The sequence below is a fragment of the Hypanus sabinus genome, chromosome 6 (genome assembly GCF_030144855.1).
Source record: "Hypanus sabinus isolate sHypSab1 chromosome 6, sHypSab1.hap1, whole genome shotgun sequence".
NCBI lineage: Eukaryota > Metazoa > Chordata > Chondrichthyes > Myliobatiformes > Dasyatidae > Hypanus > Hypanus sabinus.
The window spans coordinates 7955097-7967198 of NC_082711.1; the positions used below are offsets into that span (position 1 = coordinate 7955097).

Below are 12102 nucleotides of genomic sequence, written 5' to 3' on the forward strand. Positions count from 1 at the left end.
GCAGTATGAATTGTTTGGCACAGGCTAGATGTGCTAGAGGGCCTTTTTCAGTGCTGAGCTTATCTAGGATTCTAATGTCATAGCTGAATTTCTGCTTCCACTTATTTTTATGTAGCCTCTTTGTAGTTGTAGAGTTGTGAAGAAATACAGGCCATTTGGCCCAACCAGTTCATACCAACCATGGTGCTCACCCAACTGCTCCCAGTTACCTTCTAAGCCCCACCATTCCATGTACCAGTTCAGGTGTTTCTTAAATTATACTATTGTACTTGTATCAACCACTTCCTCTGGGAGCTCATTCCATATACTCATAATCCTGTGTGTGAAAATTTTACCCCTCTGTTCCCTTTAAAGTCTTTCCACTCTCATCCAAAGTCTATATCCAAGATCAATCTAACCCAGATGTTCTCAACCTTGGTTCCACAGACCCTTTGCTTAATGGTATTGGCCCATGACATGAGAAAGGTGAGAACCCCTGATCTAAACTTTCCCTCCCACATGGCCCTTCATTATTGTTTTCATCCATGTGCCTTCTCTGAAATGTCCCTGATGTATTTGCCTCTACTGCCGTCCCAGGCAGTGGCCTCCATATACCCACCACTCTCTGCATTAAAATAAAACTACCTCTGACATCCCCACTTATCTTTCCTTCAATTGCCTTGTGCCACCCTAGGAGAAAATCCACTTGGTCCATTCTATCTGTGCATCTTACTTACCTTGTACTCCTCTATCAAGTCACCTCTCATCTTCCTTCACTCCAAATAAAAAAGCTGTAGGTCGTTCAACCTGTCCTCATCAGACGTGCTGTCTAATCCAGACAGCATCCTGGTAAATCGCCTCTGCACCCTCTCTAGAGCTTTCACATCTTTCCTGTAATGAGCCGACCTGATTTGAACGCAGTGTTGTCTAACCAGAGTTTGGTAGAGATGCAACATTGCGTCATGGCTCTCAAACTCAGTCATGGCACTGAAGAATGCCAACACAACTTTTGCCGTTTTTTGCGGTAACTTTGAAGGATCTTCGAGCATATTATTCAGTGCATTGGGCATCACCACTGGCCAGTGAATGACAGGAGTAGACATTCAGAGAAACTCTGGGTTTTCTTTTCCAGCGAGAGAGAGCTACGGAGGGACACGGCTGCTGCGGAGAGCTGACTTCAATGTGGGAGCTCATGTGAATGCCTTCTGGCGAACCCCTTGCCGTGGCATCATGGACGGCTCCAATAAGAAAAACCTGGCTTGGGAGAACAAGCACATCACCTGGTTTGGTAACTATCAGGTTTCTGGTTCATTACATTGTCAGTGTTTGTCCTGACATCAGACAATAGGGAAAACAGACCCTTTGCCCAACTCGTCCATGCTGACCAACGTACCTACCTGAGCTGGTCTCATTCACCTGTGTTTGTCCCAAATCCCTCTTCATCTTTTGAGAGATTCTCTTCCCTTTTCTTTCCTTTCTCCCATCGTCCACTCTCCTCTGATTCCTTCTTCACCAGTCCTTTGCCTTTTCCACCTATCACCTCCCAGCTTCTTACTTCATCCCCTTCCCCCACCACGTAGCTTCACCTATCACCTCCCAGCTTCTTACTTCATCCCCTTCCCCCACCACGTAGCTTCACCTATCACCTCCCAGCTTCTTACTTCATCCCCTTCCCCCACCACGTAGCTTCACCTATCACCTTCTAACTTGTTCTCCTTTCCCTCCCCCACCTTCTTACTCTGGCAGTTACCCACTTCCTCTCCGGGACTGATGAAGGGTTTCGTCTCAATACATTGACTGTTTATTCATTTCCATAGGTTCTACCTGACCCACTGAGTTCCTTCAGTATTTTATGTGTGTTGCTCTAGATTTCCAGCATCTGCAGGATCTCTTGTGTCTATCATTGAACTAGTCCAAATATCTTAAATGTTGTAATTGCACCTGCCTCTACAGCTTCTGGTAGCTCGTTCAACATACCCACCACCCTCTGTAGAACAGGTGCCACTCATCTTCCTAATAAATCTCTCCCCTCTTATTTCAAACCTTTGTCTTCCAGTTTTACTCTCCACTGCCCTGTGACCACCCACCTTATCACTTGGTAAACCTCCTGCTGTCTGGGTGCGGGGTAGGGGGAGTCTCAGCCTCTCATAACTCAAACACTCCAGTCCCAGTCCCTTCTGGCCCAATGAGCCCTACCGCATAATTACACACGTGATCAATATTGGAGAAAACCGGAGCACACGGTGAAAACTTGTGTGGTCACGGGAAGAATGTACAAACTCCTACAGGCAGCGGTGGGAATTAAACCCACGTCATTGGTGCAGTGATAACATTATGCTGAACGCTAGGCTGGTGTGTCGCCTCGTTTTCACTTCCATCTCGTTTGCCCACTTTTTAGTTTCACAACGTCCTTCCTAAAGCAAGGCAACCAGAGCTGTGCATGGTACTCCAAACATACAAGCTCAGCATCCTGTCCAGTGTGCCAAACACCTCCACTACCCTCTCTCCCTGTGTCATCGTTTTGAAGGAGCTGTGTACCTTTACCCACTGGTTTCACTGTTCTCCAACTCCCCAGGGCCACCTATCACTCAGTCTCTCCCTATCCAGCCCAACAAGCTGCACTGCCCAGCCTAATCACAGGACAATTTCCACTGACCAATTAACCTACTACCCAGTATGTCTCAGTATATGGGAGGATACTGGAGCGCCCAGAGGAAACCCATGTGTTCACAGGGAGAACATAGAAGCTGCTTATGGACAGCGCTGGAGTTGAACTCTGGTGACCCAACCTGTGATGGTGTCACCCTACCGTGGCACCCCATGGTAAATTTCTTCAGTCTCTGCTCTACCACCACCTATAGTGTTCTCCAAAAATTGACTAATCACGCCACCTACTGTACACTGTAATATCAATTGTAAATATAAATGATGAACCACAGGGGACCCAACAAACCTCTGGTAGCAGGCTTCTAATCTAGCAAACGACCCTCTACCATCACCGTCTTGTGTCCAACTGTGGAGCTGGTTTTGTATGTTTGGCTTTGTTTTCTAGCTACGCTGGATGGTGGGATTGGGTTCCTGTTACCAATGCAGGAGAAGACATACAGGCGGCTTCTGATGTTACAGAATGCGCTGATCACAATGATCCCACACCATGCTGGCCTCAACCCCAAAGCCTTCAGGTAAGCAGAACTTTCTCTTGTCACCATCTGTCTTTCAGTACCTGCTCTTTCAAACTGGTGTAAAACAACTCACTGTGTCTCTCTAAGCACGTCGATCGGCCCTAGACCATCACCTCACAGGGATTTCATAGCCCAATTTGTTGGTAGTTGGTGAAAGGCGGTCAGTGAGGGAAAGTTCTGAAGTTGATTAGTTTAAAAGAGGTGAATATTGTGGTGCCCTCTGGTGAGAAGGCAAGAAATTGGGTTGAGAGGCACAATCAGCTATGATGGAATGGCGGAGCAGACTCAATGGGCCAAATGTCTAGATTCTACTCTTGTATCTTATGATTTTATGAGATTAGGGTTCAAAGGGACAATAAATAAGACATAATGGAAGGCAGAGCAGACTCGATCTGCCGCTGTGGAAATGTGACCAACTTTGTCATGGGAGTGGGAAGCCGCCCTATTTCCTAACTCTATAGTCCAGATCCCTTGAGAAGCTGCCATTTTGAACTGCTACAGTTGGTTGGGGGGTGGATGATGTGGGTCACTGGACGTCCACATGCTGTCTGCTGCCCTGGAGACTGGCCCACTGTGGTGTAATGGTCTCATTCTGCCCGCTTTGTGCTCCCCAGGATGCTGCACTGTGATCGCCGAGCCCTGCAGAACGCCGTGCGCAACATCCTGGACGGTGACCTGCTCAACAAGTTTCTCTACCTGAGCACCATGGAGCGCAGCGAGCTGGCCAAGAAAATCGGCACCACGCCAGATATGGTGAGAGCGTGGTGCGTTAACGGGCACAACTAATGTGTGCAGTATCTGACGTACAGCACCTTAGACATCGGCTCACGGGGTTATATCGGTGTCTGAGGCCAAGGCACGCAACAGTATCTCAGGACGCACAGTATTAATGGTGTACAGGTAGTCCCCGAGTTACGAATGTCCGACTTACGTACAACTTGTACTTACAAACTGAAGAAGGAGAACGCCGTCCGCCATTTTAAGTCATTGCCATTGATGCTGTATTAAGTGTGTAACTTTATATTTGTCTTAAATTTTTCTTAGCAAGATTCACCCTGACCCCACCCCCCCCCACCCCCCAATTCTGGTCGGCTGGTGGCGCAGTGAGATCAGCATCGAGCTCGAGAACGGAGGTTCCTGAGTTCGATCCAGTGACTCCCGTACCATCGATGCCAGGTTGATGTCGAGCTTGCAACTCGCCCTCGTAAAAAAACAAACACTGCCACCTCCAGTTTAGATACCCACGCGGAATATTGTGGAGGATCAAACACCCAGACCCTGCACAGCCCGCACTTGTCCCATTTAACCTGTCTCAGTGCGGTGGTTCTTAGGACCCAGCGGAGCTTGGGACCCGCCACCCACAGTGTTTCATTTCTGTTGACGGGAAGTGATCGCAATTGAAGATAAAAGTGGAAATAATAAAACGTTTGGAAAGAGGTGAAATGCCATCGGTCATTGGAAAAGCGTTAGGCTACAGTCAGTCAAAGATCGGAGCAATTTTAAAGGATAAAGTGAGAATAACGGAGCATGAGAAAGGCCCTGCCCCAATTGAAAGCTACAATTATTACTAAGCAACGCAGTGGTTTAATTATTGGAATACATATGTTTCTTAAGTGTTTTATATGCATAGAAAGGTAAAATATATACTATATACTAAGACAAACGTTTGACTAACTGGCGCTAAATTATACCGGATGTATTTGTTCCGACTTACGTATAAATCCGACTTAAAGATGGATTCAGGAATGGAACTCGTTCGTAACCCGGAGACTGCCTGTACAGGGCTTACGGGCTTCCTCTGGGGAGTGTGGCCACGTGCGGGGTTAACGGGCTCCCGGGAAGCGTGGCACAGGGATCCCTGAAGGTTGATGATGCGAGCAGGGCTAGTGGGGTCCCGAGACCAACAATTCAATCTCCAGCCTTTCCACCATGTTGTCTGGATTTTAAAGATTAGTTTCATTCGTCACAGGAACCTTGAAACATACGGTGAAGTATGTTGTTAGTGTCACCAACGAATGATCCCAGAAGTGTCACCACACTTCTGGTGCCAACATACTATGCCCACAACTCACTGACCCTAACCCATATGTCTTTGGGATGTGGGCAGAAACTGGAACACCCGCCGGAGACACATACAGTCATGGAGAAAACACAGAAACTCCTTACAGACAGTGGCGGGAAGTGAACTCCAGGGCTGTAAAGTGATTGCGCTAACCACCTTGCTACTGTGCTGCCACCCCCTCCCCCGGGCTGATTCTACTGAGCACAGTCAACTTGTCTGTCTGGGGATTAAAAGTGCACCTTTCCTACCTGTGAATATCTGGATGCTCTTGTTACATTTTCCCCACCCCTCTTCTTTCAGATCTTGGAAGACGTGCTGGAGATTGATCGGGTTACTGCCCACTTCTGATGGAAACAAGGCGGAAATACAAGGAACACTGTGATCACATTCATTTTTGCATTGGTGTGTGCGCTTTCTAAAGTTCACCACCTGGACACAAGGGTGTCGCTTAAAGGTTCCCCCTTTGTGACTGAGTCATGAGCCGCAGAGGATCTGGAGATGGGTTTTAGGACTTCATTTGTTTATATGAGTTAGCTTGAACGTATTTTGTGTCTTTTTCGTATTTAAAACGTTTTGTAAAACAGATGGGGAAAAAAAAGTTATTTTTTAATCTGGCCCACTTTCATCATTATTTCCTCTTCCATCTAAAAGAAGTCTTGAGCTTCAGTTTCAAAGAAGTACAGTGGATTCCAGTTAATTGGGACCAGTACATTTTGACCTAGTTAGCCAAAGTTTCATGAAAATAGCTAAAAAGGTATTTAAAAAAAAAACAAACTGAGTAGCAGATTATGCATTTGAATAAAATACAGAACTAATTAGAACACTATCAATACTGCAACAGTACTATAAAAATTTGTTCATTTACAGTCAGCTAATTTGGACTGCCTTCGTACATTGCTGTTGACAATTACATCCTCCAAATCTTCATTTTTAAGAGGATTGTTGCTACCTTCAAGTTCTTGGTAGTTCCTAATTTGTTGAAATAGTGGAATAGTTTTATTTTCACTCCTGGCTGTTTCTGGCATCTCCAAGCCTGAATGCTTGAAACCTCAATGACAAAAATCACTATTTAAAAACTGGTCGCTCTAAGCACAGTGAAAAGTTTAACAACCACACAAGTGCACATACTGATGCTAGTTAGAAAGTGTCAATAGCCTCCTGTCCCAAGTAAAGGGAATCCTGGTTATTTTCTCGATTAGTGTAAGAGTTGTCCCCCGATGACCCAGTGAACCGGAATGCACTGTACATCACACAGCAGCTACTACTTTCCACGTGTGGCAGAAGCAACGGTCGAAGTCTGGAAGTTCATTTCCAGCATTAGGACTGTATTTTGCCTCTGCCTTTGTATTTTCTGAAACATTAAGCACATTAGACACACATAACAGCAAAAGCACAGCTCCTGTGACGCATAGGCATAGATTGAGTGGACATCCAGAGACTTTGTCCCAGGGTGAGGGGAGCATAATTATTCAAAATGATGAGGGGTCTGAGTAAGTCTGGGTAAGTACATAAATGGGAGGGGCATGGGGGGTTGCTATAGTTGGGGGGCATGTCGCTGGGACTAGGCAGATTAATAGTTTGGCATGAACTAGATGGGCTGAAGGGCCTGTTTCTCGGCTGTGTTCTAACATTTTAAGGTGATTTGAGGAAATTATGGGGGTGGGGGCAAGATTTCTGAGGTAGTTTTTCTTTAACTAAGTCTGATTGGCTTTGCAAAGTGTTTGGACTGAGGCCTTTCATAGTTCCCGGTGTGTATACAGTGAAAAGAGTAGGCACACACAAGTGGACAAGATAGCCCCATGACTACCATAAAAGGTCCATTCCAAAAAAAGCAGGATTTCCCAGAGACCAGCCATTTAAATTCCTGTCCCCATTCCCATTCCTACATGACAGTCCATGGCCACCTATTCTGCCATGATGAGGCCCCTCCCAGATTTGAAAAGTAACACCTCATGTTCTATGTAGGTAGCCACCAACCTGACGGCATAAACATTCATCATCTTTAATTCTCCACGCTGGCCTCTTGCCTCTCCTTGCCTCCTTCTGGTGTCCCTTCTTCACTTTCTCCCATCAGATTCCTTTTTCAGCCCATTCCCTTTTTCACTTAAAACCTCCCAGCTTCTTACTTTATTTCCCTTCCCCCCCCCCCCCCCACACACACCAATCACCTTCTAGTTTGTCCTCCTCTCCCCTTCCTTTCCAGACTTGATGAAGGATCTCGGCCCGAAACGTTACCCATTTACTTTTTTCCATAGCTGCTGCCTGACCTGAGTTTCTCCAGTATTTTGTGTGTGTTGCTCTCTATTTGTTTGTACTGTGTTCTCTGCCTTCACAAGAGTTACAGAGGAGTACTAGACACTCTGACTGCCTAGCTACAGGACACGTGCCCTAGATTGTAAGGCCCAGCACCCATAATGATATCTGTCAACGTATGCTGAAGGATAATGGTCTTTCCTTAAGAATTTCACCCAGGTTAGAAAGCTCTTCTATTGACAAAGCAAAGTTTAACCACTTCACGATCAGGCCTATCCTTCATTAGTTCCTCCACAGCCCCCCTCCCCGGTTCTATTCTGTTGGTTCCTGCCCCCTCTGGACCATAGAACAGTACAGCACAGGAACAGGCCCTTCAGCCCACAATATTGAGCCAAACCAATTAGAAATCAAATGGCTAGTGAAACTAATCTCTTCTGCCTACGTAATGTCCACTGTGCGTTATATTTGTTTGGCCATTGGTGAGGGTTAGAACCATTGAACATTACAGCACAGAAACAGGCCTTTTGGCCTTTCTTGGCTGTGCCGAACCATTTTTCTGCCTAGTCCCACTGACCTGCATCTGCACCATATCCCTGCATACACCTCTCATCTATGTACCTGTCCAAGTTTTTCTTAAATGTTAAAAGTGAGCCCACATTTACAACTTCATCTGGCAGCTCATTCCACATTCCCACCACTCTCTGTGTGAAGAAGCCCCCCCCCCCAAATGTTCCCTTTAAACTTTTCCCCTTCACCCTTAGCCTATGTCCTCGAGTTTTTTTCAACCTCTAGCTTCAGTGGAAAAAGCCTGCTTGCATTCACTGTACCTATACCATCATAATTTTATATCCTGAATCTTAAGGAACTCACCAAATTAATCTGCTTGTTCTTATATAAATTCTTTGTGATTCAAGACTCTTCTGTAAATCCAGCATTGAGCAATCCTTTGGCTCAGCTAGGATTAAATGGGCTAAATGCTCATTAACCCTAAATGCTCCTTTATCTTACGGTCTTTTAGGTGAGACAGGTACAAGATGGGCATTCACTGCCTCGTGCCTATCCTAGTGTGTATGATCACAATTGATCTACCGCAGCTCCACTAACACCCTCTTCCAAGGTGTTTGTCATTTGACCATACATAAATACAGCCAAATGAAACAACGTTCCTCTGGGGCCAAGTTGCACTGCATCGTACTGTCAGTCATACACAGCACAAGACATACAAAAGAAAATAGCCCAAGTCTCTGACTGTCATGTGCTGTTGATTATTGGTGCTTGGGATATTGTTGGCAAGAATAAGCCTACAGCAGTCCAATCATTATTCAACAGGAGACAGGCAAGCCAGCTTGCTTTCCACCAAGCGAACACTAGAGGGCAGCAGCGACAGGAGACAGGCAAGCCAGCTTGCTTTCTACCAAGCGAACACTAGAGGGCAGCACCAACAGGAAGGGCAACAGGAGACAGGCAAGCCAGCTTGCTTTCCACCAAGCGAACACTAGAGGGCAGCAGCAACAGGAAGGGCGACAGGAGACAGGCAAGCCAGCTTGCTTCCCACCAAGCGAACACTAGAGGGCAGCAGCAACAGGAAGGGCGACAGGAGACAGGCAAGCCAGCTTGCTTTCTACCAAGCGAACACTAGAGGGCAGCAGCAACAGGAAGGGCGACAGGAGACAGGCAAGCCAGCTTGCTTTCTACCAAGAGAACACCAGAGGGCAGCAGCAACAGGAAGGGCGACAGGAGACAGGCAAGCCAGCTTGCTTTCTACCAAGCGAACACTAGAGGGCAGCAGCAACAGGAAGGGTGACAGGAGACAGGCAAGCCAGCTTGCTTTCCACCAAGCGAACACTAGAGGGCAGCAGCGACAGGAGACAGGCAAGCCAGCTTGCTTTCTACCAAGCGAACACTAGAGGGCAGCAGCAACAGGAAGGGCGACAGGAGACAGGCAAGCCAGCTTGCTTTCTACCAAGCGAACACTAGAGGGCAGCAGCAACAGGAAGGGCGACAGGAGACAGGCAAGCCAGCTTGCTTTCTACCAAGCGAACACTAGAGGGCAGCAGCAACAGGAAGGGCGACAGGAGACAGGCAAGCCAGCTTGCTTTCCACCAAGCGAACACTAGAGGGCAGCAGCAACAGGAAGGGTGACAGGAGACAGGCAAGCCAGCTTGCTTTCTACCAAGCGAACACTAGAGGGCAGCAGCGACAGGAGACAGGCAAGCCAGCTTGCTTTCTACCAAGCGAACACTAGAGGGCAGCACCAACAGGAAGGGCAACAGGAGACAGGCAAGCCAGCTTGCTTTCCACCAAGCGAACACCAGAGGGCAGCAGCAACAGGAAGGGCGACAGGAGACAGGCAAGCCAGCTTGCTTTCTACCAAGCGAACACTAGAGGGCAGCAGCAACAGGAAGGGTGACAGGAGACAGGCAAGCCAGCTTGCTTTCCACCAAGCGAACACTAGAGGGCAGCAGCAACAGGAAGGGCGACAGGAGACAGGCAAGCCAGCTTGCTTTCTACCAAGAGAACACCAGAGGGCAGCAGCAACAGGAAGGGCGACAGGAGACAGGCAAGCCAGCTTGCTTTCTACCAAGCGAACACTAGAGGGCAGCAGCAACAGGAAGGGCGACAGGAGACAGGCAAGCCAGCTTGCTTTCTACCAAGCGAACACTAGAGGGCAGCAGCAACAGGAAGGGCGACAGGAGACAGGCAAGCCAGCTTGCTTTCTACCAAGCGAACACTAGAGGGCAGCAGCAACAGGAAGGGCGACAGGAGACAGGCAAGCCAGCTTGCTTTCTACCAAGCGAACACTAGAGGGCAGCAGCAACAGGAAGGGCGACAGGAGACAGGCAAGCCAGCTTGCTTTCCACCAAGCGAACACTAGAGGGCAGCAGCGACAGGAGACAGGCAAGCCAGCTTGCTTTCTACCAAGCGAACACTAGAGGGCAGCACCAACAGGAAGGGCAACAGGAGACAGGCAAGCCAGCTTGCTTTCCACCAAGCGAACACCAGAGGGCAGCAGCAACAGGAAGGGCGACAGGAGACAGGCAAGCCAGCTTGCTTTCTACCAAGCGAACACTAGAGGGCAGCAGCAACAGGAAGGGTGACAGGAGACAGGCAAGCCAGCTTGCTTTCCACCAAGCGAACACTAGAGGGCAGCAGCAACAGGAAGGGCGACAGGAGACAGGCAAGCCAGCTTGCTTTCTACCAAGAGAACACCAGAGGGCAGCAGCAACAGGAAGGGCGACAGGAGACAGGCAAGCCAGCTTGCTTTCTACCAAGAGAACACCAGAGGGCAGCAGCAACAGGAAGGGCGACAGGAGACAGGCAAGCCAGCTTGCTTTCTACCAAGCGAACACTAGAGGGCAGCAGCAACAGGAAGGGTGACAGGAGACAGGCAAGCCAGCTTGCTTTCCACCAAGCGAACACTAGAGGGCAGCAGCGACAGGAGACAGGCAAGCCAGCTTGCTTCCCACCAAGCGAACACTAGAGGGCAGCAGCAACAGGAAGGGCGACAGGAGACAGGCAAGCCAGCTTGCTTTCCACCAAGCGAACACTAGAGGGCAGCAGCAACAGGAAGGGTGACAGGAGACAGGCAAGCCAGCTTGCTTTCTACCAAGCGAACACTAGAGGGCAGCACCAACAGGAAGGGCGACAGGAGACAGGCAAGCCAGCTTGCTTTCTACCAAGAGAACACCAGAGGGCAGCAGCAACAGGAAGGGCGACAGGAGACAGGCAAGCCAGCTTGCTTTCTACCAAGAGAACACCAGAGGGCAGCAGCAACAGGAAGGGCGACAGGAGACAGGCAAGCCAGCTTGCTTTCTACCAAGCGAACACTAGAGGGCAGCAGCAACAGGAAGGGCGACAGGAGACAGGCAAGCCAGCTTGCTTCCCACCAAGCGAACACTAGAGGGCAGCACCAACAGGAAGGGCAACAGGAGACAGGCAAGCCAGCTTGCTTTCCACCAAGCGAACACTAGAGGGCAGCACCAACAGGAAGGGCGACAGGAGACAGGCAAGCCAGCTTGCTTTCTACCAAGAGAACACCAGAGGGCAGCAGCAACAGGAAGGGCGACAGGAGACAGGCAAGCCAGCTTGCTTTCTACCAAGCGAACACTAGAGGGCAGCAGCAACAGGAAGGGTGACAGGAGACAGGCAAGCCAGCTTGCTTTCCACCAAGCGAACACTAGAGGGCAGCAGCAACAGGAAGGGCGACAGGAGACAGGCAAGCCAGCTTGCTTTCCACCAAGCGAACACTAGAGGGCAGCAGCAACAGGAAGGGTGACAGGAGACAGGCAAGCCAGCTTGCTTTCCACCAAGCGAACACTAGAGGGCAGCAGCAACAGGAAGGGCGACAGGAGACAGGCAAGCCAGCTTGCTTTCTACCAAGAGAACACCAGAGGGCAGCAGCAACAGGAAGGGCGACAGGAGACAGGCAAGCCAGCTTGCTTTCTACCAAGCGAACACTAGAGGGCAGCAGCAACAGGAAGGGCGACAGGAGACAGGCAAGCCAGCTTGCTTTCTACCAAGAGAACACCAGAGGGCAGCAGCAACAGGAAGGGCGACAGGAGACAGGCAAGCCAGCTTGCTTTCTACCAAGCGAACACTAGAGGGCAGCAGCAACAGGAAGGGCGA

General features: G+C 49.0%; 1 protein-coding gene across 1 annotated transcript in view; it reads left to right on the plus strand.

Moving 5' to 3' along the window:
- Nucleotides 1-5838, plus strand: part of cpsf1 (cleavage and polyadenylation specific factor 1) — a 151079-nt gene extending 145241 nt beyond the window's left edge. The window contains exons 35-38 of the mRNA XM_059971633.1: nucleotides 1112-1267; nucleotides 3032-3161; nucleotides 3776-3914; nucleotides 5524-5838. Of these exons, the coding sequence (XP_059827616.1) occupies nucleotides 1112-1267; nucleotides 3032-3161; nucleotides 3776-3914; nucleotides 5524-5571 (473 nt within the window). The 3' untranslated portion in view covers nucleotides 5572-5838. The remainder of the gene's footprint in view (nucleotides 1-1111; nucleotides 1268-3031; nucleotides 3162-3775; nucleotides 3915-5523) is intronic.
- The last annotated feature ends 6264 nt before the right edge of the window (nucleotides 5839-12102 follow it).